The following is a 27,375-nucleotide window of genomic DNA, read 5'->3' as shown; positions in this document are numbered from 1 at the left end:
GCCCCGCCTCCCTCCCTCCCTCCCTCCGCAGCGCTTGGCTCTTTCCTTTTTGTATTGATTCGAACGGGGCCAATGGGAGAGCGCGGGGGGCGGGGAGGAAGGTGACGCGGCGCGCCCGGTTTCCCGTGATGCCCCGCGCGTCGGGCTCGCAGAGAGACATAGAGAGACGCGGTGGGCGTGGCCACGCGTCAGAAGTGGGCGGGGCCGAGGCCAGAAGAGAGCAAGACCGACGCCATATTGGAAGGCTCTGGATGAAGGCAGGTGAGAACCTGGGGGGGGGGGCGGGTTCAATTAATGGCCTCCCAGCCCCCCCTTTCCCCCTCCCCCCCACTTTCAGGGGGGGGTTGGGAAGAGGAAACACCCCCATAATTTTCAGCAACAGAATGGGAAGGGGGGGGGGAGGAGAAAAGAGCCTATTTTTAATGCAATTGGTTATGGGGGGGTGCGCCCTCCCCCCATGGAGGGAACCTTATTTTTAAATGGGGGGGTGGTCTATGGGGTGAGAAGCTTCAGAGGGAAGAGGGTGGGGGGTAAATTAGAAGCCAGCCCCCCTCTCCTTCAATGCTTTCCTGTAATATGGGGGGCTTTAAATCAGTGGGGAGGGGTGTTATTTTTGGGGGGTGGTCTATGGGGTGAGAAGCTTCAGAGGGAGGAGGGTGGGGGGTGAATTACAAGCCAGCCCCCCTCCCTCTATGGGGTGAGAAGCTTCAGAGGGAGGAGGGTGGGGGGTGAATTACAAGCCAGCCCCCCTCCCTCTATGGGGTGAGAAGCTTCAGAGGGAAGAGGGTGGGGGGTGAATTACAAGCCAGCCCCCCCTCTCCTTCAGTGCTTTCCTGTAATTGGGGGGGGGGCTTTAAATCAGTGGGGAGGGGTGTTATTTTTTGGGGTGGTCTATGGGGTGAGAAGCTTCAGAGGGAAGAGGGTGGGGGGTGAATTACAAGCCAGCCCCCCCTCTCCTTCAGTGCTTTCCTGTAATTGGGGGGGGGGCTTTAAATCAGTGGGGAGGGGTGTTATTTTTTGGGGTGGTCTATGGGGTGAGAAGCTTCAGAGGGAAGAGGGTGGGGGGTGAATTACAAGCCAGCCCCCCCTCTCCTTCAGTGCTTTCCTGTAATTGGGGGGGGGCTTTAAATCAGTGGGGAGGGGTGTTATTTTTTGGGGTGGTCTATGGGGTGAGAAGCTTCAGAGGGAAGAGGGTGGGGGGTGAATTACAAGCCAGCCCCCCTCTCCTTCAGTGCTTTCCTGTAATTGGGGGGATGCTTTAAATCAATGGGGAGGGGTGTTTTTTTTGGGGGGTGGTCTATGGGGTGAGAAGCTTCAGAGGGAGGAGGGTGGGGGGTGAATTACAAGCCAGCCCCCCTCCCTCTATGGGGTGAGAAGCTTCAGAGGGAAGAGGGTGGGGGGTGAATTACAAGCCAGCCCCCCCTCTCCTTCAGTGCTTTCCTGTAATTGGGGGGGGGGCTTTAAATCAGTGGGGAGGGGTGTTATTTTGGGGGGGTGGTCTATGGGGTGAGAAGCTTCAGAGGGAGGAGGGTGGGGGGGTGAATTACAAGCCAGCCCCCCTCCCTCTATGGGGTGAGAAGCTTCAGAGGGAAGAGGGTGGGGGTGAATTACAAGCCAGCCCCCCTCCCTCTATGGGGTGAGAAGCTTCAGAGGGAAGAGGGTGGGGGGGTGAATTACAAGGCAGTCCCCCCTCTCCTTCAATGCTTTCCTGTAATTGGGGGGGGGCTTTAAATCAGTGCAAAGGGGTGTTTTTTTGGGGGGGTCTATGGTGTGAGAAGCTTCAGAGGGAAGAGGGTGGGGGGTGAATTACAAGGCAGCCCCCCCTCTCCTTCAATGCTTTCCTGTAATATGGGGGGGCTTTAAATCAGTAGGGAGGGGTGTTATTTTTGGGGGGTGGTCTATGGGGTGAGAAGCTTCAGAGGGAAGAGGGTGGGGGGGTGAATTACAAGCCAGCCCCCCTCCCTCTATGGGGTGAGAAGCTTCAGAGGGAAGAGGGTGGGGGGTGAATTACAAGGCAGCCCCCCTCCCTCTATGGGGTGAGAAGCTTCAGAGGGAAGAGGGTGGGGGGTGAATTACAAGCCAGTCCCCCCTCTCCTTCAGTGCTTTCCTGTAATTGGGGGGGGCTTTAAATCAGTGCAAAGGGGTGTTTTTTTTGGGGGGGTGGTCTATGGGGTGAGAAGCTTCAGAAGGAAGAGGGTGGGGGTGAATTACAAGGCAGTCCCCCCTCTCCTTCAGTGCTTTCCTGTAATGGGGGGGTGCTTTAAATCAGTGGGGAGGGGTGTTTTTTTGGGGGGGTCTATGGGGTGAGAAGCTTCAGAGGGAAGAGGGTGGGGGTGAATTACAAGCCAGCCCCCCCTCTCCTTCAATGCTTTCCTGTAATTGGGGGTGGCTTTAAATCAGTGGGAAGGGGTGTTATTTCGGGGGGGGTGTCTATGGGGTGAGAAGCTTCAGAGGGAAGAGGCTGGGGGGTTTGGGGTGTGCTTTAATACGGGGGGGGGGTGAATTACAAGGCAGCCCCCCTCCCTCAATATCCACTTTCCTGTACTTGGGGGGGGGGCTTTAAATCAGTGGGGAGGGTGTTATGTTTTTTGGGGGGGTGCAGAGGTGGGGGTGGGAATTTTCATTTATTCTATCCACCTCATTTGCAGCTGCAGGGTTTGGGGGTGTGATTTAATACGGGGGGTGCTATGTTATTGGGGGTGCCCCCTGGTGTGTGTGTGGTTTTTTTGGGGGGGTTGCTAATTGGGTGAGGAGAAGGTTGATTGGAGTGGGGGGGGGGGGTTGGAAGATGTCCGTGCGTCCGTTCCCCCCCTGCCCCCGGTTTCTCATAGCAGAGTTGCATAGGGAGAGCCTGTGCTTTATTTGGTGTGCCGGGTGGGGGGGGGCTGTAACAAATTGGGGAGGCTGAACCTGTGCTTTAATTTGGGGGGGCTGTAACAAATTTTATTATTAATAATAATAATGTGGAGGTGTCTTCCGGAGAGCGATGGGGGAGGAACTAATTAGGTGAGTGGATGAGAAGGAAATGGGGGGGGGTGTCGATTGAAGGCCCCCTCCCTGCCTTTTCTGTCATGGGAAGGGTGGGGTGGAGTTGAGTGGGTAAGGTGAAGGTCTGGGAATTTTTGGGGGGAGGGGGGCAGATTTGAAGACCACTCAAATTTCCCAAACCAGGGATTGAGAGCCTGTGATTGAATACAATAGGAGAAGAGGTCTGTTATGGGGGGGGGGAACTCCCTGGAGAGATGGGGCAGCAATGGGGGGTGCAATGATGTCCTCCCCTCTCCCCTCCCTTTCATGTGACAGATAAGCTATTAATGAGGGGGGCGAGCCTTGCTTTAAAGCATTTGAGAGGAGTACTATTGAGGTATCTTTTGTATGGGGGGGAAGCAGGCTAGAGTTGGGGGGGCACACTTGGGTGAACGGATGACGAAGGGGGAGGCAGGAAAACCCCTTTCATATGGGGCTTCGTTTAAGGGGAGTGGGAGTTCTGTTATCGCGGTCGCTCTTTGGTGGGAGACTGGACCTAATTGGGAATTTAGTGGGTGGGTTTATTTTTCGGGGGGGTGCCCACTCCCCAATTTTATTTCTCTCCGTTAAAAGAGAGACTCGTATCTCCTTTTACCTGTTCTCCATTTTCCTCCCCTGTAACTGGGGGGGGGGGGGGCACGCGAAGTCTGTGCTTTAAGGTAACAAAATACTAAGGCTTAGTATTTTTTGGGGGGGGCTGTCTGCTGGAGGGAAGCAGGTGGGTCACCCAGTTGCATTAGCAAAGTGGGGGTGTGTGTTCCTTTACTTTAACATAAAAGTGGTAGATCTGTGGGGGGGGAGAGACTTTATTGCAGCAGGCAGGTGTTTCATTTTGGGGGTGACTTAATAGGGAAGTTGGAAGTTCCCTTCCTTCCTATTATTTACCCCCCATCTATAGACCAGCGAACCTCCATTTCTTTCATGGCGAGGGTCTGATCTGTGTGTCCCCCCCCCCCGCAAAAAGGGGAATTGTGGGGTTCTGTGCTTTAATGCAATGGGAGGTTATGTACAACGGATAGCAGCTGGAGGAGGGCCCAGTTAGGAAGTTGAGAGTGGGGGGCTGCCGATTCTGCCCCCTTGCCATTTATTTCCCTGCCCATAGTCTATTTAAAGCGCCCCCCCCCCGCCGTGCCATTCATTGGGTTCAAAGTATTCCTGCCTCAGAGGATAAAGGTAAAGGGACCCCTGACCATTAGGTCCAGTCGTGACCAACTCTGGGGTTGCGCGCTCATCTCACTTTACTGGCCGAGGGAGCCGGCGTACAGCTTCTGGGTCATGTGGCCAGCAGGACTAAGCCGCTTCTGGCGAACCAGAGCAGCGCACGGAAACGCCGTTTACCTTCCTGCCAGAGCGGTACCTATTTATCTACTTGTGCTGTTGTGCTTTCGAACTGCTAGGTTGGCAGGAGCAGGGACCGAGCAACGGGAGCTCACCCCGTCATTGCGGGGATTTGAACCGCCAACCTTCTGATCGGCAAGTCCCAGGCTCTGTGGTTTAACGCACAGCGCCACCCGCGTCCCATCTACAGAGGATAGGACCCCGTAATTCCCCAGCCCAGGAAAATGCCCCCAGGGTATGGCTTTAGTGGAGGCTGAGACAAGCCGCCACCTCCTCTATTTTCTGACTTTTACGATTTATTCTTTCTTTAGACCAGGCACGTCCAACAGGTAGATCACTGGACGTATGGGGTCAATCACTGGCTTCCCCAAGAAAGCTCAACGTTTTAGCCCTGTACCCCCAAAAAGGGGCTTTCCTCCTCCCTAAAAAAAAGCTCAACACCTTAGACCCAAACCCCACAAAGGGGGTAGATTCCTGCTAGTTTTTAACTCTGTGAGTAAATCGCAATCTCTTGGGAGTTGGCCACCTCTAAAAGAATCTTTATTTCCAGTAACAAGGTGCCGAAACGTGAGGCTGCTTCTTTCTTTGTTTTTATTGCTTTGATATCCCATCTTTTGAGTTGTTCAAGGTTCCCCCCCACCACCATTTAACCCAAACAGCTACCCCCTCTGTAGACAGACAGGTAAGGACTGGCCCACGTTCACCTCCTGAGCTTCATGGCTAAGTGGGGAATTTGAACCCGGGCCTCCCCAGTTCCTAGTCCTACTCCAACCCTCTCCAATTAGGGCTGGGAAGATACCCCTAAGCTCGAAAATTATAGAGAGCTACAGTGTAGAAACTAGTTAGCTCGGTGGACCAGTGGTCTTGACTAAAGCTGCTTTCTGCTTAAATCGGCCCCTTTGTTCAGGACCTTGTGGACTAGAAACTTGCTTCATCTCTAGGGGAATGACTGTAGTTTCTTAGGCGGAGTTCCCATTTATTCCCGTTCCATTCCGACCTGTGGTTTTGGGGTGTCCTGTAAGGAGTGCCTCAATTTTTTATTGCTGGAGTTGTTTCATTTTTCCTGCTACGAGGAGCCCTCCTCGCTTTCGAAAATGTGTGTCCAGAGCCGTGGTTGCTGGGGAAGAGCTGTAGCTCAGAAGCAGAGTTTGGCCTGCGAAAAGGTCCCATTTTCCATCACTGGCCTCTCCAGTAGAGACTCCTGCCTGCTTGGACTACTGCCATGCGCTCTCCGGGGGGCTACCTTTGAAGGTGACCCGGAAACTGCAATTAATCCAGAATGCGGCAGCCAGACTGGGGACTGGGAGCGGCCGCCGAGACCACATAACACCGGTCCTGAAAGACCTACATTGGCTCCTAGGACGTTTCTGAGCACAAATCAAAGTGTTGGTGCTGACCCTAAACGGCCCAGTATCCATGAAGGAGCGTCTCCACCCCCATTGTCCAGCCCGGACACCGGGGTCCATCTCCCGAGGGCCTTCTGGTGGTTCCCTCCCTGCGAGAAGCAAGGTTGCAGGGAACCAGGCAGAGGGCCTTCTCGGTGGTGGCACCTGCCCTGTGCAACACCCCCCTTGACATTTCCTTGACATCTGAATGGAGGGCGTTCCACGGGGTGGGCGCCACCACCGAAAAGGCCCTCCGCCTGGTTCCCTGTAACCTCACCTCCCTTTCAACTCTACAGTTCTATGATAAAAGTATTATTAGGTTCTGGTTAGTTTCCGGGGTCAGTTCAAGGTGCTGGTTTTGATCTGTGAAGTGCCAGAATCTGAGGACTGCCTCGGCCTACTTAACTGGGCCTTCTCGGTGGTGGCCCCCACCCTGTGGAACGCCCTCCCATCAGATGTCAAGGAAATAAACAACTATCTGACTTTTGGAAGGCATCTGAAGGCAGCCCTGTTTAGGGACGTTTTAAGTGTTTGGTGTTTTTAATATTCTGTCGGGAGCCGCCCAGAGTGGCTGGGGAAACCCAGTCAGATGGGTGGGGTAAAAATAATAAATTATGGTGATGAAACAGGAGAGCCGCTACCAGTCAGTGTACTGAGCTATAGCATATTTAAGAGCATGGTGCTGATGATGTCAAGGTTGCAGGTTCAATTCCCAAGGTTCAATTCCCAGGGTTCCCTTCCGACTCTACAATCCTAGGTCTCCATTGGGAGGTTATGGACTCTCCTTTCCTTGGAGGTTTTTAAGCAGACGTTGGGTGGCCATCTGTCATGGATGCTTTAGCTGAGATTCCTGCATTTCAAGGGGGGTTGGACTGGATGACCCCTGGGGTCCCAAACTGCTGCCTTAATGTGCTCCTTCCTTTTTCCTCTCCCCCCCCAGCACACCCTGGACCCCCTGCTCTCCATGAACATCAGGCCGTGAGGCTGTTATAAGGCACTTGGCTCCCCTTCTCTCCTTCCCCCCGCACCCCTTGACCGCTTCCACCATGGATCAAGACTACGAAAGACGCCTTCTCCGCCAAATCAACATCCAGAATGAAAACATGATGCCTTGCGTGAGTCTTGCAAAACACTACTAAACCGTGTTGTTGTTGTTTAGTCGTGTCCGACTCTTCGTGACCCCCTGGACCAGAGCACGCCAGGCCCTCCTGTCTTCCACTGCCTCCCGCAGTTTGGCCAAACTCGTGCTGGTAGCTTCGAGAACACTGTCCCACCATCTCGTCCTCTGTCGTCCCCTTCTCCTTGTGCCCTCCATCTTTCCCAACATCAGGGTCTTTTCCAGGGAGTCTTCTCTTCTCCTGAGGTGGCCAAAGTCTTGGAGCCTCAGCTTCAGGATCTGTCCTTCCAGTGAGCACTCAGGGCTGATTTCCTTCAGAATGGAGAGGTTTGATCTTCTTGCAGTCCATGGGACTCTCAAGAGTCTCCTCCAGCACCAGAATTCAAAATACTAAACCGTAGGTTACGTAAAATGCAATCCTGGTAACCTAACAGGCTGTTTTTGGGCTATGTAACGTCTGTTTCAAACACAATTCAACATATAATATATCGCAGTGTGTAATTCCATAGACCAAAACATCATATGCAATCAGAACATGTCCTGAGAAATCAAAGTCCAATGGATGTTCAGGAGATAAAGTCCGTTCGGTTCCTAAATTGGCATAATGGCAGTAACCACGATATGGTATGTTTAAATTTAAAACGCTAGTAGTCATTAAGACTTCATTTAAATCATTTTTTTGCAGAAAGATTCATTCTTGCTGGTATAAACTTAAGATTTACAGACCAGATGAAGGATTCGTTTTTGGAATGATAAATTTTCAGAGTAGTTTTTACAGTTATATCAGAAATTAGTGATTTGGCTGTAATATTAGACATACATAAGACAGATAATTATTGTGAGGTTTAATAAGTTACGTGTTTATATTTGGACAGCTTTTCTGCTGTACTTTATTGGCAGCAGAAAAGTAATCATTTCCTTAACAACAATTTAAACTATTTATTTAACTGAAACAATAACGTTATAGCATATGTATCCATGTTTGTTAATGGACGTGGCTAAACAATAAAGAAACAACAACTGAGTTTAGCACACAAACAAAATCTTATTTCCTGATGAATGGCCTTTGGACTGTAAAGTAACTTAAACAGAAAATCTTTAGAAAGATTTTTCCTTCCAAAAATTCTGATTTTTGAAAAAAATATCAATTTTTTAAAAAAAATCATTGATTTTTAGCCACCCTGAGTGCCACAGAGTGGAGGAAAAGGGGTAGAACTCTTCCTACTAGTTTGTGTTTCTTAAGAGGGCAGGCGGGGGGTGTATGGGTTAGAAAAGCAGTAAATCTAAAAGTTTAAGAAACTCCGTTCCAAGTTGAAACGACAACGGTCTCTCTTCTGATGACGGGGGCGTGTTTCTCTGTTGCCTGATTTCTCGCCCCGCCACCCACAAATTGCAGGTTGCCGACATGAGGAGGACCCTGACGCCTTCGAATTCCCCCGTGTCGTCTCCCAGCAAGCACGGCGACAGGTTCATCCCATCCCGAGCCGGGGCAAATTGGAGCATCAGTTTCCACAGGATAAATGTGAGCGTCACAAGAGAGCGCCCTTGGCTGGTTTTTTGGGGTTTGTTTTTTTTACAGTGATACCTTGGTTCTCAAACTTAATCCGTTCCAGATACTATCTTATTTATTTTATAGTACGGTACATTCATTGATTAGGGACACGGGTAGTGCTGTGGGTTAAACCACAGAGCCTAGGACTTGCCGATCAGAAGGTCGGCGGTTCGAATCCCCGCAATGACGGGGTGAGCTCCCGTTGCTTGGTCCCTGCTCCTGCCAACCTAGCAGTTCGAAAGAACGTCAAAGTGCAAGTAGATAAATAGGTACCGCTCCGGCGGGAAGGTAAACGGTGTTTCCGTGCGCTGCCTGGTTCGCCAGAAGCGGCTTAGTCCTGCTGGACACATGACCCAGAAGCTGTACGCCGGCTCCCTCGGCCAGTAAAGCGAGATGAGCACCGCAACCCCAGAGTTGGCCACGACTGGACCTAATGGTCAGGGGTCCCTTTACCTTTACCATTACATTGATTGATTAGGGACGTGGGTGGCGCTGTGGTCTAAACCACAGAGCCTAGGACTTGCCGATCAGAAGGTCGGCGGTTCGAATCCCCGCAATGGCGGGGTGAGCTTCCATTGCTCGGTCCCTGCTCCTGCCAACCTAGCAGTTCAAAAGCACACCAGCGCAAATAGATAAATAGGTATCGCTCCGGCGGGAAGGTCAATGGTGTTTCCGTGCGCTGCTCTGGTTCGCCAGAAGCGGCTTAGTCCTGCTGGCCACATGACCCGGAAGCTGTACGCTGGCTCCCTCGGCCAATGAAGCGAGATGAGCGCCGCAACCCCAGAAAAATGATTTGCACTATCAGACAAGCGCTCTTTTTCTACGCTTCGCAGGAAAACGAAAAGTCCCCGAGTCAAAACAGAAAAGCAAAGGACGCGACTTCAGACAATGGCAAAGGTAGACCTGAACGCTTGCCTCTTAAAAATTATTATTATTACTATTATTTATTATTATTATGCCTCTGTGTTCTGTGTTTGGGTAGACTGCAAGGTTTATTTCTGTTCAGCGAAAAGAGGAGGGTCCCTCGAAGCAAAATAACTGCCGTGTTGTTTTGGCTTAGCTTTCACACGCTGCAGTCCATGTCATCAGGTTATGCCATAATAGATTTCTTAGTGTCTATAAAGAGTCCTTGTCGGTTCTCCACCAGCCCACCCTGCAAAAGACTATCTCTTTATTCTGCCTCTCCTCATTGACTCGGTACTCCTGTTTGCTGCGGTTGTAACTATTTTCCACCTTCCCCTTCCGACTCTCTGGCACCCTATCTGCATAAAATTCCAAAATATAGATGCGCTTTTACCCTCGCAAGATTGAATGTATTGCCCTCGGCCGGACTCGATTCCAACAGATCCCACACGAAAAGCTCTTCTTTCCCTGCGGAGACGGCAGTCCCGAATCGGTGGCGCATGCCCTTCTGGCTTGCCCTCTTTATAAAGACTTGAGGAATGAGATTATCACCCCTCTTTGATCGTTGGACTACAATGGAACTTAAATAGAAAATTTTCAGAAAGATTTTTCCTCCAAAAGCATTTTATTTTAAAAATCCGATTCAGATCAAAAAAATCTGATTTGAATTTTTAAAAAATCCGATTTAAATAAAGAAAATCTGAATATTATTATTATTAAAAAAGCATTGCTTTTTATTCACCCTGATTCTTTGCAATAGTAAATGTTTTTGTCGTGTAAACGTATGCCCTTGTGCCCAGATTATGGTGGTTTAAAAAGCCTCTTTAAGCAAGGAAAAGGCCTTGCATTTGTGTTTTTATTTTTATTTTAAACGAGGCTTGACTTCAAGGTCCCCCGCTTCTCTCAACCCCGCAGATGGCCTTGCGTACTCAGCCTTGCTAAAGAACGAGCTCTTGGGGGCCGGGATCGAGAAGGTGCAAGACCCGCAGACGGAAGACAGAAGGCTCCAGCCCTCCACACCGGAAAAAAAGAGCCTTTTCACGGTATTTGTTTTCTTCATTTCGTCCCCTGACTCTCAAGGGGCTCACCCTTCGGTCGAAAATACTCCTAGGCAGTCCAGTGTACACTTCTGGACATGACGTGTAGCCTTATTGGAGTTCACGGATTGGGTCTGCGTTGCTCTGGGACAGGAGGAAGGAAGTCAAACGACACCGAGGTTGATTCCAAGCAAGAGTTTATTCTGCTCTCCGGATAGCAGAAGGCACTTGCGTGGCCAAGTCCACAGCAAGTCCAAAGAAATGACAAGTTTCATGCAGTGTACTGTATTTTTTGCACCATAACACCCACTTTTTTCCTCCTAGAAAGTAAGGGGAAATGCCTGTGCGTGTTATGGAGGAAATGCCTACGGGTGGCATGCCTACGGATTTTCCTCCTCTAAAAACTATGTGCGTGTTATGGTTGGGTGCGTGTTATAGAGCGAAAAATACGGTATATATCCTCCAGGCACCCTCTCCCTCCTTCCCATATAAATCCATCCACGTCAGCCTATGTACGCAGGTTGACATCACATATGGCGACTGGGAGCGGCTGCCGGGACCACATAACACCGGTCCCGAAAGACCTACATTGGCTCCCAGTACGTTTCCGAGCACAATTCAAAGTGCTGGTGTTGACCTTCAAAGCCCTAAACGGCCCAGTAGACCTGGAGGAGCGTCTCCACCCCCATCGTTCTGCCCGGACGCTGAGGTCCAGCGCCGAGGGCCTTCTGGCGGTTCCCTCATTGCGAGAAGCAAAGCTACAGGGAACCAGGTAGAGGGCCTTCTCGGTGGTGGCGCCCGCCCTGTGGAACGCCCTCCCATCAGATGTCAAAGCGATAACTACCTGACATTCAGAAGACATCTCAAGGCAGCCCTGTTCAGGGAAGTTTTTCATGTGTGATATTTTAGTGTATTTTTGGTTTCTGTGGAAGCCGCCCAGAGTGGCTGGGGAAACCCAGCCAGATGGGCGGGGTACAAATAATAAATTATTATTTTTATTATTATTGCTCTGGTATTCTTAACCATAAAAGGGTATTCCTTCCTGTACTTCTGACCATAAAAGGTTCTTCTTCCTACTCTTTATCTTGGAGGAAGAGGTGTCATCTCCGAGAACACGTTTTTGGCCTTGTTCCCGGACTTAGGTCTGTGCGTCTTTTGTGGTCAGCACATAAGATAAGGCACGGACGTGTCTTCTTTGTTCTACTGGTACAGTCAGGGTCATCCCTGCCGTCACAAACTGATAAAGGAGAGGGCTTTGAGCACAGCCGGGTTTTTGTTTATACACTGTCTCCGAGCTCAAGTTAATGGATTTTAGCTAAGGAAAAATGGGGATTTTGGTGCAGTTTCAAATGGGAAACCCATTCCTTCAGACCCAAAAGGAAAGAGGGATGAGGAGGGTAGAGGAAAAAACGCCCGTTCGGAGACCAGTGCTTTAGGCAGGAGCGGGGAGCCTGTGTCGCTGCTGTACGATGGGAGTTGATGCCCCATAGCATCTGGGGGGCGGCACCGGTTAGCCACACCCCCCATTCATTTGTTCTTATTTTTTCAAACTTACATGCTGCCTTGTATTTCAAGAAATCTGCTAAGCGACTTACGTACCTCAGCACAAAATCACTCTGCCTCATAGCCTCAGGATTGCAGCTGGGGTTCGAACCGGATTAACATTTGGTTCCCTTTCAACTCTACAGTTCTATGATAAAAGTATTATTAGGTTCTGGTTGGTTTCTGGGCTCCGTTCAAGGCGCTGGTTTTGATCTGTGAAGTCCCAGAATCCAAGGACTGCCTCTTCCTACTTAACTGGGCCTTCTTGGTGGTGGCGCCTGCCCTGTGGAACGCCCTCCCATCAGATGTCAAGGAAATAAACAACTACCTGGCTTTTAGAAGACATCTGAAGGCAGCCCTGTTTAGGGAAGCTTTTAATGTTTGGTGTTTTATCGTGCTTTTAATATTCTGTTGAGAGCCGCCCAGAGTGGCTGGGGAAACCCAGCCAGATGGGCGAGGTATTAATAATAATAATAATAATAATAATAATAATAATAATAATAATAATAATAATTCATGCCCTGCCCATCTGGCTGGGTTTCCCCAGCCACTCTGGGCGGCTCCCAACAAAAGATTAAAAATACATCAAAACATCAGTCATTAAAAACTCCCCTAAACAGGGGTGCCTTCAGATGTCTTCTAAAAGTCAGATAGTTGTTTATTTCCTTGACATCTGACGGGAGGGTTTCCAGAGGGCGGATGCCACCACCGAGAAGGCCCTCTGCCTGGTTCCCTGTAACCTCACTTCCCGCAGGGAGGGAACCGCCAGAAGACCCTCGGAGCTGGACCTCAGTGTCCGGGCTGGACGATGGGGGTGGATACGCTCCTTCAGGTATACTGGGCCATTTAGAGCTTTAAAGGTCAGCACCAACACTTCGAATTGTGCTCGGAAACGTACTGGGAGCACAATTCAACTGGTGTTATTATTATTATTGAATCCTTTGCTCATCACTCAAGGCACTTCGTGGGCTGCTTGGTGGAGGTGCGTAGTGTATCAACAGGGCCTTCTCAGTCGTGGCTCCCTGCTTGCAGACAGCCATCCCTGGGGAGGCACGCTATGGTTGCCCTCATATCTTTATAGGCGCCAGGCCCCCAAAAAGAAAATAAATTCCTTTTCCGCCAGGGTTTTGGAATTTAATAATCTGTGGTTCCCTTCTGTGGGTGCGATGCCTTAGCGCTGCCTGTTTAATAATATGGGTTTTTTATTCCTTTAGAACAGTTTGAGCTTTATGTTGGGTTTAATGTGTGTGCTGCCTTCTCGCCCGTCCAGTACTCCCTCACCACGAAACGCTCCAGCCCGGACGACGGCAACGAGGTCTCCCCCTATTCTCTTTCGCCCGTCAGCAACAAAAGGTTGGGCTCCCTTTTTTAGCAAAGTGTTTTTGGAAACACAACAATACAGGGTGAAGGTTTTCCTGCAGGGGATGTTATAAGAAAAATACTCTTTTTCCCTTAATGGGGTAGTCCTTAAGTAGGTTCCCTTTCTAATTGAGCTTTCCTAGGAACTATCCCAAGGGACGCGGGTGGCGCTGTGGGTTAAACCACAGAGCCTAGGACTTGATGATCAGAAGGTCGGTGGTTCGAATCCCCGCAATGACGGGGTGAGCTCCCGTTGCTCGGTCCCTGCTCCTGCCAACCTAGCAGTTCAAAAGCACGTCCAAGTGCAAGTAGATCAATAGGTACCACTCCGGTGGGAAGGTAAACGGCATTTTTGTGCGCTGCTCTGGTTCGCCAGAAGCGGCTTAGTCCTGCTGGCCACATGACTGTGGCTTAGCGGTATATATATAAATATTTATTGGATTTTCACAAATTATAAGAACACACACAATACACAAAACACACACAATACACAAAACAAACATACACACACAAAAACAAACATGTAAAATTTCGAATCCTTCTTTTCTTAAAACTTACTTCACCGACTTCCCCATACCTCCCCTTTCTGTATCCCAATTCCCAAATTTGTTTCAGCAAATCCTCCCCCTTAATTTTATCTAATTTTTCCTTATTCTTTTCTTTTACTTAATCTTTCACAGCTGCAATCTCCTATTTTTTGTAACCGCAACATTTTAGCACTCATTAATTTTACAATATTTCTTAAGAGAAATTTTGAATTTCATCCAATCTTCTTCCGCCGTCTCTTTCCCCTGGCTTAGCGGTATATATAGCGCCAACTCTGCAGCCGCCCGGTTTGAAAGAGAAAATGATTTAGATCGATTTGATTTAAATCAAATCTACCCTGTTTGGAGGGAATAATAATGTTTCCTCCTTCTTCACACCTCCTCCTTCTTCCTCTTCCCCAATTTCCCATGCGGCTGAAATAGCCAAAAGCTGCTACGGTCTCCTCGGAAGCCCACGAGGAAAATCTCCAAGATCCCATTCAAAGTATTGGATGCCCCGGAACTTCAGGACGACTTCTACCTAAACCTGGTCGACTGGTCGTCCCTTAACGTTCTCAGCGTCGGCCTCGGGACGTGTGTCTACCTGTGGAGTGCCTGTACCAGCCAGGTAAAGTCCTTATTTTCTTACGTCACGAACAGGGCCAGATTTCGGTTTGACGAGGCCCTCAGCTACTGAAGGTAATGGGGCCCTTTATATGCCCAGCTCTCCTTTGTCCACAACAAATTGTTGCTGCTTTTTGTGTTGAATCTATGCTATATGGTGATTTATGGACCTAATAAGGTATCTCAAGCCACTTGCACATCACAAAATATGTATTTTATCAAAGTAAACGTTGAACTGAAATACAATTATATAAATACAAGGTACCACCGTATACAGTGATACCTCGGGTTACATACGCTTCAGGTTACATACGCTTCAGGTTACAGACTCTGCTAACCCAGAAATATTACCTCGGGTTAAGAACTTTGCTTCAGGATGAGAACAGAAATTGGGCGGCAGCAACGGGAGGCCCCATTAGCTAAAGTGGTGCTTCAGGTTAAGAACAGTTTCAGGTTAAGAACGGACCTCCGGAACGAATTAAGTATGTAACCAGAGGTACCACTGTACGTTAATCCGGCACTGATTACGGAACAAACCAAAAAACAGATATTGGAAGAAAAAACTCGCCCTTTCCAGAGACATGGTGTTGGATAACATTCACCTTTGCCTTCCTCTCGCCTCTTTCGAATTGACCTCTTAACGGGCGGTCCGGCAAAATCTTCCAGCCCTCGCTCGAGTCTGCCTGTTGCTTCTCTGCATGAGTCCCTGCTCCAGAGGCTTTGTAGAGGGAGCGTGTCCCCAAATAGCGACTCCTGCCTACAAACTGAGGGTTCTTCCCGATAGCAGATGAAGTCTGCGCGGCATATATATATATATATATATATATATATATATATGCAGGTTTTGGTGTCTTCGGGTATCTTCCCGTGTAAGAGTTGGGGTGTCTAGGCGACGTTTCGACGAGGTCTCACTCGTCATCTTCAGGCTGGTGCTTTCGGCTTCTTGTTACTAGAACAGAGCAGGATCTCAGTGTTTGAGTTCCTATAAATACTGTTGAGGGGGTGTGGTGTATAATCTCCAACGTTCTGGGCAGAGAGGGAGTTCCCAGGTTAGTGTGCCTTTTCTTCTTTTGTTCCTTAATTACTTGAGGGATATCTTGAGTGATTTCTTGAGTGATATTCTGAGTACCACTTAGGAGGGTCATTAGGTGTGGATTAGTTGCTAAAGCTTTCGTGTCTTGACCTCTTGAGCTTGTGAAAAGTTTTTTTCTGAGAAGATGGCTGTACTGCACTTAGTTGTGCTCTGGCTTGGCTTCGTGTATAGGGGCGAGCTGTGGTTTTGTGCCCTGTGCCAGCCAGATCTGTGTAGGGATTGCAGGGGGGTGCAGCATCCGGAGGTGCCACTATGGTTTGGCTACTGGATGGTGTCTGTACTTTATCTGTGGAGAGGGTCTGGGATTGGGTCTGGTGTGGTTGATTGGAGATGGCGTTCTGTGTGTCTCTGGTTCTGGTGTCGGTTTTTGTGGGGAGGGCTAATTTCCAGATGTCTGGCAGGCGGGACGTGTCGTCACGCTTGTTCATGTTGTGAGGGTGTTTCTCTATCTCGATGGCTTCCATGATTATTCTCTTGTGGTGATGTTCCATGTTAAAGAGCAATTTGGAATCTGCAAAATTAATTTCGTGTCCTGTTTCTTTCATGTGTTGGTAAAGAGAGGAAGTTTTTTTCTTCTTTTTTGACGGCATTCTTGTGTTCTGCGATACGTGCATTTATTCGTCTGTTTGTTTGTCCAATGTACGTGGCCGGGCAGACTTTGCAGGGTATTTCATAGACCCCTTGGTTTTCTAACTGGATTTTATCTTTTGGGTTTCTGAGGATATTGGCTATTTTTTTGGTTGGTGCAAAAGGCTGTTTTGATATTGTGTTTATGGAGGATTTTGCTAATTTTATCTGTAGTGCCCTTGATATAAGGAAGGAGGGCCATGCCATTGTTTTCTTCTGTGTCTTGGTTTTTGGGGGGTGTTTCTTTTTGGATTAGCTTCGTAACCCTGTTTTGCTGGTATCCGTTGGCGATTAACACATTTGAGAGATTCTGTAACTCAGTTGTCAAGTGGTCTTTGTCAGCCAGGCGTTTGGTTCTGGAGATGAGAGTCTTGGCTACGGAGTTTATTTGTGCAGGGTGGTGGTGTGATTGTGCATGTAAGTAGCGGTTGGTGTGTGTTTTTTTTTCCGGTAGATAGTGTGTCCTAGGGAGCCATCAGGTTTTTTGTAGATTAGGACGTCAAGGAAGGGAAGTTGGTTGTTGGCTTCTATTTCCATAGTGAATTGTATTTTGGGGTGTAGGCTGTTGAGATGTGTGAGGAAGCTATCTAGTTTTTCCTTCCCGTGTGGCCAAATTACAAAGGTGTCGTCAACATATCTGAGCCAAAGTTTGGGTTTGTGTTCTGACTTGTCTAAAGCATTGGTTTCAAAGTGTTCCACGAAAGCTTTAGCAACTAATCCACACCTAATGACCCTCCTAAGTGGTACTCAGAATATCACTCAAGAAATCACTCAAGATATCCCTCAAGTAATTAAGGAACAAAAGAAGAAAAGGCACACTAACCTGGGAACTCCCTCTCTGCCCAGAACGTTGGAGATTATACACCACACCCCCTCAACAGTATTTATAGGAACTCAAACACTGAGATCCTGCTCTGTTCTAGTAACAAGAAGCCGAAAGCACCAGCCTGAAGATGACGAGTGAGACCTCGTCGAAACGTCGCCTAGACACCCCAACTCTTACACGGGAAGATACCCGAAGACACCAAAACCTGCATTCCTGTACCCGTGAAAATCTACGAAAGCATATATATATATATATATATATATACAGTGGAACCTCGGTCGTTGGACGTAATCCGTTCCGGAAGACTGTTCGACTTCCGAAACGTCCGACAGCCGAGGCGCAATGGGTGGCCAGAAGATTCCAGTGGGGAAATCGAGGAATGCGCCTTGGGAGTCGTTCGACTTCTGAGGCACGTTCGAAAACAGAAGCAATTCTGGGTTTTCAGCATTCGAAAATGGAAACATTCAGCTTCTGAAACGCTCGAAAACAGAGTTTCCACTGTATATATATTTTAATCAAACCTGCTTAGGCACAAAAGCGTTCTTCCCCTTTTTAATTTTCCAAAATAAAGAAAAAAAGGCATTTCCAGCAGTTGGTGGAGACGCGGGTGGAGCTGTGGGGTAAACCATTGAGCCTAGGACTTGCCGATCGGAAGGTCGGCGGTTCGAATCCCCGCAATGACGGGGTGAGCTCTCGTTGCTCGGTCCCTGCTCCAGCCAACCTAGCGGTTCGGAAGCACGTCAAAGTGCAAGTAGATAAATAGGTACCGCTCTGGCGGGAAGGTAAATGGCGTTTCCGTGCACTGCTCTGGTTCGCCAGAAGCGGCTTAGTCCTGCTGGCCACATGACCTGGAAGCTGTACGCCGGCTCCCTCGGCCAGTAAAGCGAGATGAGCGCTGCAACCCCAGAGTCGGCCACGACTGGACCTAACGGTCAGGGGTCCCTTTACCTTTACCTTTAGCAATTGGTGGGCCATTGCTCTTATGTATAATGAAACTCTTGTTGTTATTATTACGGTCTTATGCTTCCTTGCTGGGGACGAGGCTGCTTGTGGGAGGCCCACGAAGTCAATGGCCTCTCCTCTGTTCCCTCCCAGTGCCCTCTCCTTTTCTCAATCTTTCTTCCCCGTCTCCTCTCTTTCTCCCAAGGTGACCCGGCTGTGCGACCTCTCCGTGGAAGGCGATTCCGTCACCTCCGTCGGATGGTCTGAACGGGTCAGTACGCCGTCGGGTTTCCGCCGAAGCGCAGCGGTGGCGAATGGCGGGCTTGGCTGTGATGGCGAGGCTGGGCCAATTAGTGCCATTGCCTTCCGTTAAGAGTTTGGGTGTAATCCTTGACACCTCCCTTTCCATGGAGGCTCAGCCAAGGCGACATTTTTCCACCTTCACCGCATCAAGCAGTTGGTCCCTTACCTTTCCCGCCCTGCCCTGGCCACAGTGATCCACGCGATGGTTACCTCCAGGCTTGACTACTGTAATTCGCTCTACGCGGGGCTGCCCTTGAAACTGTCCCAGAAACTCCAGCGGGTGCAGAATGCTGCAGGGAGGCTCCTCACGGGGTCTCTGCCATGGGAGCAGATTCACCCAGTGCTTTTCAAGCTACAGTGGCTCCCGGTGGAGTACAGGGTCAGATTTAAGGGTCTGCTTTTGACTTTTAAAGCCCTATATGGCCTAGGACCCTCGTACCTACGGGACCGCCTCTCCTGGTATGCCCCACAGAGAGCCTCAAGGTCCATAGATAGCAACACCCTAGTGGTCCCGGGCCCTAAGGAAGTCAGATTAGCCTCAACCAGAGCCAGGGCCTTTTCAACACTGGCTCCGGCCTGCTGGAACGCTCTGTCTCTTGAGACCAGGGATCTGATTTCTTTCTGCAGGGCCTGTAAGACAGAGTTGTTCCACCTGGCCTTTGGCTCAGAATCAGTTTGATTCCCTCCCCCTTTTTCTTTTCCTTTCTCCTCCTAGGATGAGACTGCTCCCTAATTGTTTTAATGTTGTATCTTAATCTTTTAAATTGTATTTTAATCATCTTGTTATTATTGTTTGTTAGCCGCCCTGAGCCCGGTCTTGGCTGGGGAGGGCAGGGTATAAATAAATAAAAATTATTATTAGGGGGGATCCTTTGGCCCCGGGGCTGAATGTGGCCCTCCAAACCTTGCCACCCGACTCTCGGAGGTTCTCACCCTTTGCATCCCTTCTCCCCGATTAGGGCAACTTGGTAGCGGTCGGGACCCACAAGGGCTTTGTACAGATCTGGGACGCCGGAGCCGGCAAGAAGCTCTCTATGCTGGAAGGGCACACAGCCAGAGTAGGTAAGGAAATCCTCCGGAAAAACAATCTCTCAAAGGACCTGTTGAGGGCATCTTACCATTGCACTGTGGAGAGCGTATTAACGTATGGTCTGTGTGTGTGGTTTGGGAGCTGCACGGCCAGGGGAAAAACAACGCTGTCCAGGGTTGTAAAGACTGCAGAGAGACTAATTGGGCGCACTCTTCCCACCTTGGATCAAATCTATGCTTCCAGGTGCCATAAGAAAGTGGCAGAGATAGCGCAGGATAGTACGCACCCCGGAAATGATCTTTTTCAGCTTCTGCCTTCTGGAAGAAGGTATAGGGTTATAAAGACCAGGACTAGCCGCCTGAGAAACAGTTTCTACGCAAATGCAATTCTGGTTCTAAACGCAGCATAAGGGGTCTCTATAGTATGGTGTACTTTAAAATGGGGTTTCAGAGTTTTTAGGGGTTTTTGAATGTTTTATGTAGTTTTGTAGTAGTTTTATGTAGTTTTGTAGTAGTTTTGTAGTAGTTTTATGGTAGTTTTATGTAGTTTTTCAATTTCATTGTTCTGCATGGGACAATGACAATAAAGATATCGTGTATCGAAAGTGGGGCAAGCAGAACGCGGAAACGGAACGCCGATTTCCTAAAAGCCCTGTGCGAAGCCCTGCAGAAATAAGAATATTAATAGCAACTTATTGCAGTGGTCCCTTGGTTCTCAAACACCTTGGGACTCAAACAGCTTGGAACCTAAACACTGCAAACCCGGAAGTTAATTGTCCCGGTTTACGAACTATTTTCGGAAGACGAATGTGCTCCGTTTTGAGTGTTAACGCTTCCAATTTGAGTGTTACGCTGAGGTCTGTCTGTCTTTGCTATTTATTTTGCGTATTACTACTACTACTACTACTACGATTATTATTATTATCATCATCAATGCTCCAGGTGCCCTGGCGTGGAACGCGGACCAACTCTCTTCCGGCAGCCGGGACCGGATGATCCTGCAGAGAGATATCCGAACACCCCCCCTTCAGTCCGAGCGCCGCCTCCAAGGCCACAGGCAGGAAGTCTGCGGGCTGAAGTGGTCGACCGACCACCAGCTCCTCGCGTCCGGCGGGAACGACAACAAGGTAATAATAATAAATTTTATTTATACTCCGCCCTCCCCAGCCGAGACCGGGCTCAGGGCGGCTTACAACCAACAATAAAAACAAGTTGATTAAAATACAATTTGAAAGATTAAGATACAACATTAAAACAATTAGGGTGCAATCTCTTTGTAGGAGGAGAAAGGAAAAAGAAAGAGGGGGAGGGAATCAAACTGATTCTAAGCCAAAGGCCAGGTGGAACAACTCTTTCTTACAGGCCCTGTGGAAAGAGATCAGATCCCGCAGGGCCCTGGTCTCATGAGACAGAGCGTTCCACCAGGCTGGAGCCATCACTGAGAAGGCCCTGGCTCTGGTTGAGGCTAATCCACAGGGCGGGCGCCACCACCGAGAAGGCCCTCTGCCTGGTTCCCTGTAACCTCACTTCTTGCAAGGAGAGAACTGCCAGAAGGCCCTTGGAGCTGGACCTCAGTATCCAGGTAGAACAATGGGGGTGGAGTTGCTCCTTCAAGGATACTGGGCTGTTTAGGGCTTTAAAGGTCAGTATCAACATTTTGAATTGTGCTCGGAAACGTCCAGGGAGCCAATGTAGGTCTTTCTGGTGTTATGTGGTCTCAGTGGCCGCTCCCAGTCCCCAGTCTGGCAGCCACATTCTGGATTAGTTGTAGTTTCCGGGTCACCTTCAAAGGCAGCCCCACGGAGAGCGCATGGCAGTAGTCCAAGCGGGAGATAACCAGAGCATGCACCCCTCTGGCCAGACAGTCCATGGGCAGGGAGGGTCTCATCCTGCGTACCAGATGGAGCTGCCCTGGACACAGAATTGACCTGCGCCTCCATGGACAGCTGTGGGTCCAAAATGACTCCCAGGCTGCACATCTGGTCCTTCGGGGGCACAGTCACCCCATTCAGGACCAGGCAATAGTCCAAGCGGGAGATAACCAGAGCATGCACCACTCTGGCCAGACAGTGTGCGGGCAGGGAGGGTCTCAGACAAAACTCTAGTTCTGCCACCCCCTGCCCGAAAAACGGGGCTGCCGGTGACGACTCCCTCTCCCTCCCTCGCAGCTCCTCGTGTGGAACCACTCCAGCCTCAGTCCCGTCCAGCAGTACACAGAGCACCTTGCGGCCGTCAAGGCGATCGCCTGGTCCCCCCACCAGCACGGGCTGCTGGCTTCCGGCGGCGGGACAGCGGACCGCTGTATACGTTTCTGGAACACGCTGACCGGACAGCCTCTGCAGTGCATTGACACCGGGTCGCAAGTCTGCAACCTCGCCTGGTCCAAGCATGCCAACGAACTGGTAAGGGAGTCCTCGTTTCCTGTGCGCTTTCCCCTATACTTTGCCTGCCTGGAGGGCTGGCACTTTATTTTCCTAGTTACTTTAAGGTAAAGAGACCCCTGCCCATTAGGTTCAGTCGTGACCAACTCTGGGGTTGCGGTGCTCATCTCGCTTTACTGGCCGAGGGAGCCGGCGTCCAGCTTCCGGGTCATGTGGCCAGCAGGACTAAGCCGCTTCTGGCGAACCAGAGCAGCGCATGGAAATGCCGTTTACCTTCCCGCCGGAGTGGTACCTATTGATCTACTTGCACTTTGACGTGCTTTCGAACTGCGAGGTTGGCAGGAGCAGGGACTGAGCAACGGGAGCTCACCCCGTTGCGGGGATTCGAATCGGCGACCTTCTGATTGGCAAGCCCTAGGCTCTGAGGTTTAACCCACAGCGCTACCCGCGTCCCCCTAGTAACTTAGGCGGGTTTATTTGGCAGGCTGCTTTAGGGGTGCTCCAGCCCCATCAGGCGCAAAGATAAAACTGCCTCTACTTCCTCACCAGGGCTCGGTACAGGTTGTTCCCCCTCTGCTTTCCAACATCACAGTGTTAGCCTGGTGACATTCCTCCCTCCCTCCCTCCCTCTCTCTTTCTCTGTCTTCTTTTCTTCTTTGGCGATCCCTCGTAGCCGAGTAAGATTATCTTCCAAAACAGGGTCTTAGCAGTGAGTCCATAAGTGACTATGGAGGCCAATTCTGGATCCCCACGTCCTTCCACAGTGGGGACATTGGTTTCCGGGTGGGAGTTGCTCCCGGTGAGGGTTTGCCAAGCGTGCCTTCCTCTTAGCACGTTTCTCCCTTGCGTCCTGAGTTCGAGTGTCTTCAAAGCCCACGACACCTTTGGTCAAGGCTGTTCTCCAACTGGAGCGCTCGCAGGCCAGTGTTTCCCAGTTGTCGGTGTTTATACTACATTTTAGATTTGCCTTGAGAGAGTCTTTAGACCTCTTTTGTTGACCACCAGCATTACGCTTTCCATTCTTAAGTTTGGAATAGAGGAGTTGCTTTGGAAGACGATCATCAGGCATCCGCACAACATGACCAGTCCAACGAAGTGGATGTTGAAGAATCATCGCTTCGACACTGGCCATCTTTGCTTCTTCTAGTACACTGGCATTAGTTCGCCTGTCTTCCCAGGTGATGCGTAAATATTTCCAGAGACACCGTTGATGGAATCTTTCGAGGAGTTGTTGACCCAACAGCATTACGCTTTCCATTTTTAAGTCCACATACTCATCCATCTCTCTCTCTCTCTCTCTCTCTCTCTCTCTCTCTCTCTCTCTCTTTCTCTCTAGGTGAGCACTCACGGATACTCTCAGAACCAAATCCTCGTCTGGAAATATCCGTCCTTGACTCAAGTCGCAAAGCTAACCGGGCATTCTTACAGAGTCCTCTACCTGGTGAGTAACTGTCCCCCCCCCCTCCAAAAATAAACCCCTCTCTGTGGAAGCCTTTTTGGAGGAGGGAGAAAGGTTGTTTTCTGCTGCTCCAGAGAAGCGGACACGGAGCAATGGATCCAAACTACAAGAAAGAAGATTCCCCCTAAACATTAGGAAGAACTTCCTGACAGTAAGAACTGTTTGACAGTGGAATTTGCTGCCAAGGAGTGTGGTGGAGTCTCCTGCTTTGGAGGTCTTTAAGCAGAGGCTTGACAACCATATGTCAGGAGTGCTCTGGTGGGGTTTCCTGCTTGGCAGGGGGTTGGACTCGATGGCCCTTGTGGTCTCTTCTAACTCTATGATTCTATGATTCTATGCTTATGCACGCATTGTTGTTGTTGTTCGCTGTTTTCTTTTTCCTTTGTTCTGGGGTATTTTGAATGCAAAAGCAGCTCCAAAATCTGAGGCAGACTGGGTAGCTTTTTTAGGGGGTGTCCATCCTTCGCAGCAACCTCCCTCCTTCCCAGAAACATTCCCTGCCAGGGATCTGTTCCCAAGGCAAAGGGAAGGATTGAACTCTGATTAATAAGAATACACACAGAGGCTTGAACCAGCAAGACTCTGGGAAGGGTCCGTATAATAATCTCTGTCTCCACCCTTGGGCCCAGGTCGTTTTATTCACGAAAGAACTTTTTACAGAGTGTTCGTAAGAACCAATCAGGTTTCTTCTGAGCATTTCAAGAAACCCCACGTGGGGACAAAGTTAAACTACCAAAACTAATTAAGCACAGGGTAAACTGTGGGTTAAACCACAGAGCCTAGGGCTTGCCGATCAGAAGGTCGGCGGTTCGAATCTCCACGACGGGGTGAGCTCCCGTTGCTCGGTCCCTGCTCCTGCCCACCTAGCAGTTTGAAAGCACGTCAAAGTGCAAGTAGATAAATAGGTACCGCTCCCGCTGCCAACTGCTAGGTTGGCAGGAGCAGGGACCGAGCAACGGGAGCTCACCCCGTCCATCGTGGGGATTCGAACCGCCGACCTTCTGATCGGCAAGCCCTAGGCTCTGTGGTTTAACCCTCAGCGCCACCTGCGTCCCATATGCAGGGATTTAGGATATGCAAAATGAACCATGGAAAGAGAAGAAGGGAAGTCATTTATATTTTAAGGAAGTTTAAATGTGTATTCCAAATTGCAGTACAGAAAATTTAATACATATATAGTGCTTTTTTTCTTTGAAAAATGTTGAGGGGTACTCTCATTTCCCTACTCATATTGAAATACTGCCCCTCAATGAGGCCAAGCTTAGATTCACAAAATGATTAGGGATATGCATCTCTGCAGAAAAGCTTTAGGCAGAATCATACCATTGTGCCCACCTGTCCCCGTATCATCTGCCCTGGCTGGCAATGGCTTTCCGGGGTTTCAGGCCATTCCGGGGGGGGGGGGCGTTCCCCAAAATCTAAAGTTAAGGTGTTAGTCTTCATGGGCTTGAATGGGGGAGAGCCTGATTTCCACGACGTGCTCTGCCCCTGACCCCGCTCCTTCCCTTCTGCAGGCAATGTCACCCGACGGAGAGGCCATCGTGACGGGCGCCGGGGACGAGACGCTGAGGTTTTGGAACGTCTTCAGCAAAACCCGCTCCACCAAGGTAAGGGAGACAAGGCCATCTATTACGCCTTCGTGGACTGAGAAGAGGAGAAGGCTTTGTTTATTCAGCTACCGTATTTTTCGCTCTATAAGACGCACCAGACCACAAGACGCACCTAGTTTTGGGAGGAGGAAAGCAAGAAAAAAAATATTCTGAATCTCAGAAGCCAGAACAGCAAGAGGGATCTCTGCGCAGTGAAAACAGCAATCCCTCTTGCTGTTCTGGCTTCTGGGATAGCTGCGCAGCCTGCATTCGCTCCATAAGACGCACACACATTTCCCCTTACTTTTTAGGAGGGAAAAAGTGAGTCTTATAGAGCAAAAAATACGGTACTTCGTGTTATACAGCTATACAGCTCAAGCTAAGGCATTTTAGCTAATGAATCCTCAAAGCGAGATTTTTTGGAAGTTTGGGGGGGGCCTAGCTGGGGTGACTACACAGTCAGTTTTGGGTAACCTGTCCCTTCAGACGAGCATCCTCTCGTCCCAAGCCCTTGGCCACGAGTCGCAGAGGGAACGCGGCAGGCCCACTAACCACCCCTTCTCCTTCCTTTCAGGAGTCCGTGTCGGTCCTCAACCTCTTCACCAGGATACGGTAGAAAAGAAAACAGGACCACGGAACAAGAGACTGTGCTTTGGGGTGGAGAACCACTAAACTGGCCTGCATCTCGGGCCATCATCTCTGGGTGGGGGGGGCAGGGAGGGAGTGGGGCGATGTGTCAAAAAAGAAGAGATATTCAGAGGTTTGGGGGGGGGGAACCTCAAAAGATCCTTTATTAAATATCTGAGTGTGAATGTTATCGGATGTTATTTGTGGGGGAACCTCTGAACCAATAACTATAAGATGTATATTTTGGGGCCTGTTTTTCAAAAAGACAGGAATGAGGTTGTTTCAATCCTGGGGGGGGGGCACTTGTCAGACGCAGCCGAAATGCCTGCTCTTGTTTTTCCTCCCCCCCCCTCCACTTTCCCCCCCTGTCTCTTTTGCTCTGGGGCGAAACCAGCACTTGTGAGCTTGCGGGAAGAGACTAGTGCCCGTGATTTTAAGAAGCAACAAACACGGAGGCACGATTACCCCCTGCTCTTAAATTTCGCCCCCCCCCCCTTGTGTGTCTGGGGTGCCCAGAAACAATGATGCCTGCCTACCCAAATCGCTGCTCGAGGGTGGTGGATGCAGTCTAGCAACGCATCCTCGCTTAAAAACAAAAAGGATTAATCGCTTGCAAGATCACTTGTCTGGAAGAGGCATTCTGTCCTGAGAGCGGCGGGGAAAAGCCTCTTAAATCCAGACCAGGGTGGAACTGGCAGCCGCCTCCAGCTGTTGCAAAAGCGGTCAGGAACGGTGGGAGCCGGGAAACCCGGGAACTTAAGAGGGAGGCTCGGTGAATCGCCATTCCCAGCTGCGTGCAAGAGGTTGGTTGTTCGTAGAAGAGGCGTCCTCTTTCTGAGAACGGGGAAGACCTCTTCTCGGGTCAGGGATGCGGGAAACATATTGGATTCCCGACTCCCAGTTGTTACGGGCGCCAGGAGTGCAGCCCCTTCGGCTCTGCAAGCTTCTGGATCTCGGAGGGGTTTTTAAACCCCGGAATCCCGGCGGGAGTGCTGAGTGCGAATAGCGCAGAGCCGTCGATGGGGTGACTTCTGAGCAAGCGTCCCAGTGAAGAACCTCCTTTCTCTCGTCTTTTTCTCTCCCTCCATCTCTCTCGTCTGCCCTCTGTTAAGGGAGTGCGCCATGTTGAGTTCGTGCGCCCTGCGGTTAGACAGCGATCTTGAGCTTCGCACCGCTCTTGCGGAGCGGTCGCTGTCGGGCTGTTCTGAAAAACTGGGGCGCCCGCCTTCAAACAAATACCCCGTGTGTGTTTGTGTGTCTGTGCACGTCTGTTGATTCGATTTGGCAAGAGGCGATTTACAACGAGCGAAGGCAGGGGGAGACCTTGCAAGTTCGGATTTTTCCCACGCAGCGCTTTCAGGCTGCAAGTTGACGAAAGTTCTGAGAATTAATATTTGGGATAGCACTTTTTCTCTACCCCCAAAACTCCCCTTCCGGTCGGCAAGAGGTAAAACGCGGCTACCTTTGTAAACAATACCTTGGGGGGGAAATTCAGTGTATCTGGCATTAAAAGGACATGTGGATTTCAAAAGCGGCCTTCGCCCCCAGCGTGTGGTGTTTTTTGAAAGCTTTGCTGGGGGATGGGGGAGTTTTCAGGCCCTTATTCTCTCTGCTTCCCCCTCCCGCCTGTCCCCTCCTCAAATTCCTGCAATCTGGTGCACCCCCTTGTAAGGCGGGGTGGGGAATGTTGCATATTCTCACCCCAGCCCGTGGATTGCGCCTACCCATAGCTGTCAACTTACAGATTTGAAAATAAGGGACCAGCGGCCTCGAAAATAAGGGACCAGCAGCCAAAATAAGGGATTTTAGTGAACCAGCAGCCAAACGAAGCCTCAAGCGGTGGTTCCCAAAGCGCAGCAACCCGGCAAAGGGGACGCAGCAAGGAAAACCACCGTCACCTCTCCGCTGGGAAGCGCTGAGCAAAGGCAAGTCCCCAGGCAACGCGGCCGATTTGATCGGCACAAGGCATGCAAGCGCCACCCCCCAGTCGTTCTCCTTATGGGGTGAGCAACGCAGCCAAGCAACCCAGTTGGAGCCTCCCTCCTCCCTGGCCGGCGGGGAAGGAGGGAGAGGGGCTGCTTCCTTTGAAAC

The 27,375-nt window shown here is 50.1% G+C and overlaps 1 protein-coding gene across 2 annotated transcripts; it reads left to right on the top strand.

Annotated features, from left to right (window-relative positions):
- Window positions 1-97: 97 nt before the first annotated feature.
- Window positions 98-26,818, top strand: FZR1 (fizzy and cell division cycle 20 related 1). 2 transcript variants are annotated; one of them, XM_081177858.1, is made up of 14 exons: window positions 98-261; window positions 6,691-6,865; window positions 8,264-8,389; window positions 9,253-9,316; window positions 10,238-10,365; window positions 13,172-13,254; window positions 14,229-14,412; window positions 18,102-18,167; window positions 19,159-19,261; window positions 20,171-20,355; window positions 21,397-21,630; window positions 22,946-23,050; window positions 24,583-24,675; window positions 25,232-26,818. In XM_081177858.1, the coding sequence occupies exons 2-14, from the start codon at window positions 6,797-6,799 to the stop codon at window positions 25,271-25,273; spliced, it is 1,482 nt and encodes a 493-aa protein (XP_081033984.1). In that variant the 5' UTR covers window positions 98-261; window positions 6,691-6,796; the 3' UTR covers window positions 25,274-26,818. The 2 variants fall into 2 exon arrangements, with proteins under 2 accessions (XP_081033984.1, XP_081033985.1); XM_081177859.1 differs by having other exon boundaries at window positions 192-257.
- The last annotated feature ends 557 nt before the right edge of the window (window positions 26,819-27,375 follow it).

This window comes from Podarcis bocagei, assembly GCF_964188305.1.
Source record: "Podarcis bocagei genome assembly, chromosome: 18".
In the NCBI taxonomy this organism is placed as follows: domain Eukaryota; kingdom Metazoa; phylum Chordata; class Lepidosauria; order Squamata; family Lacertidae; genus Podarcis; species Podarcis bocagei.
This window is presented reverse-complemented; position numbering and strand designations above follow the sequence as displayed.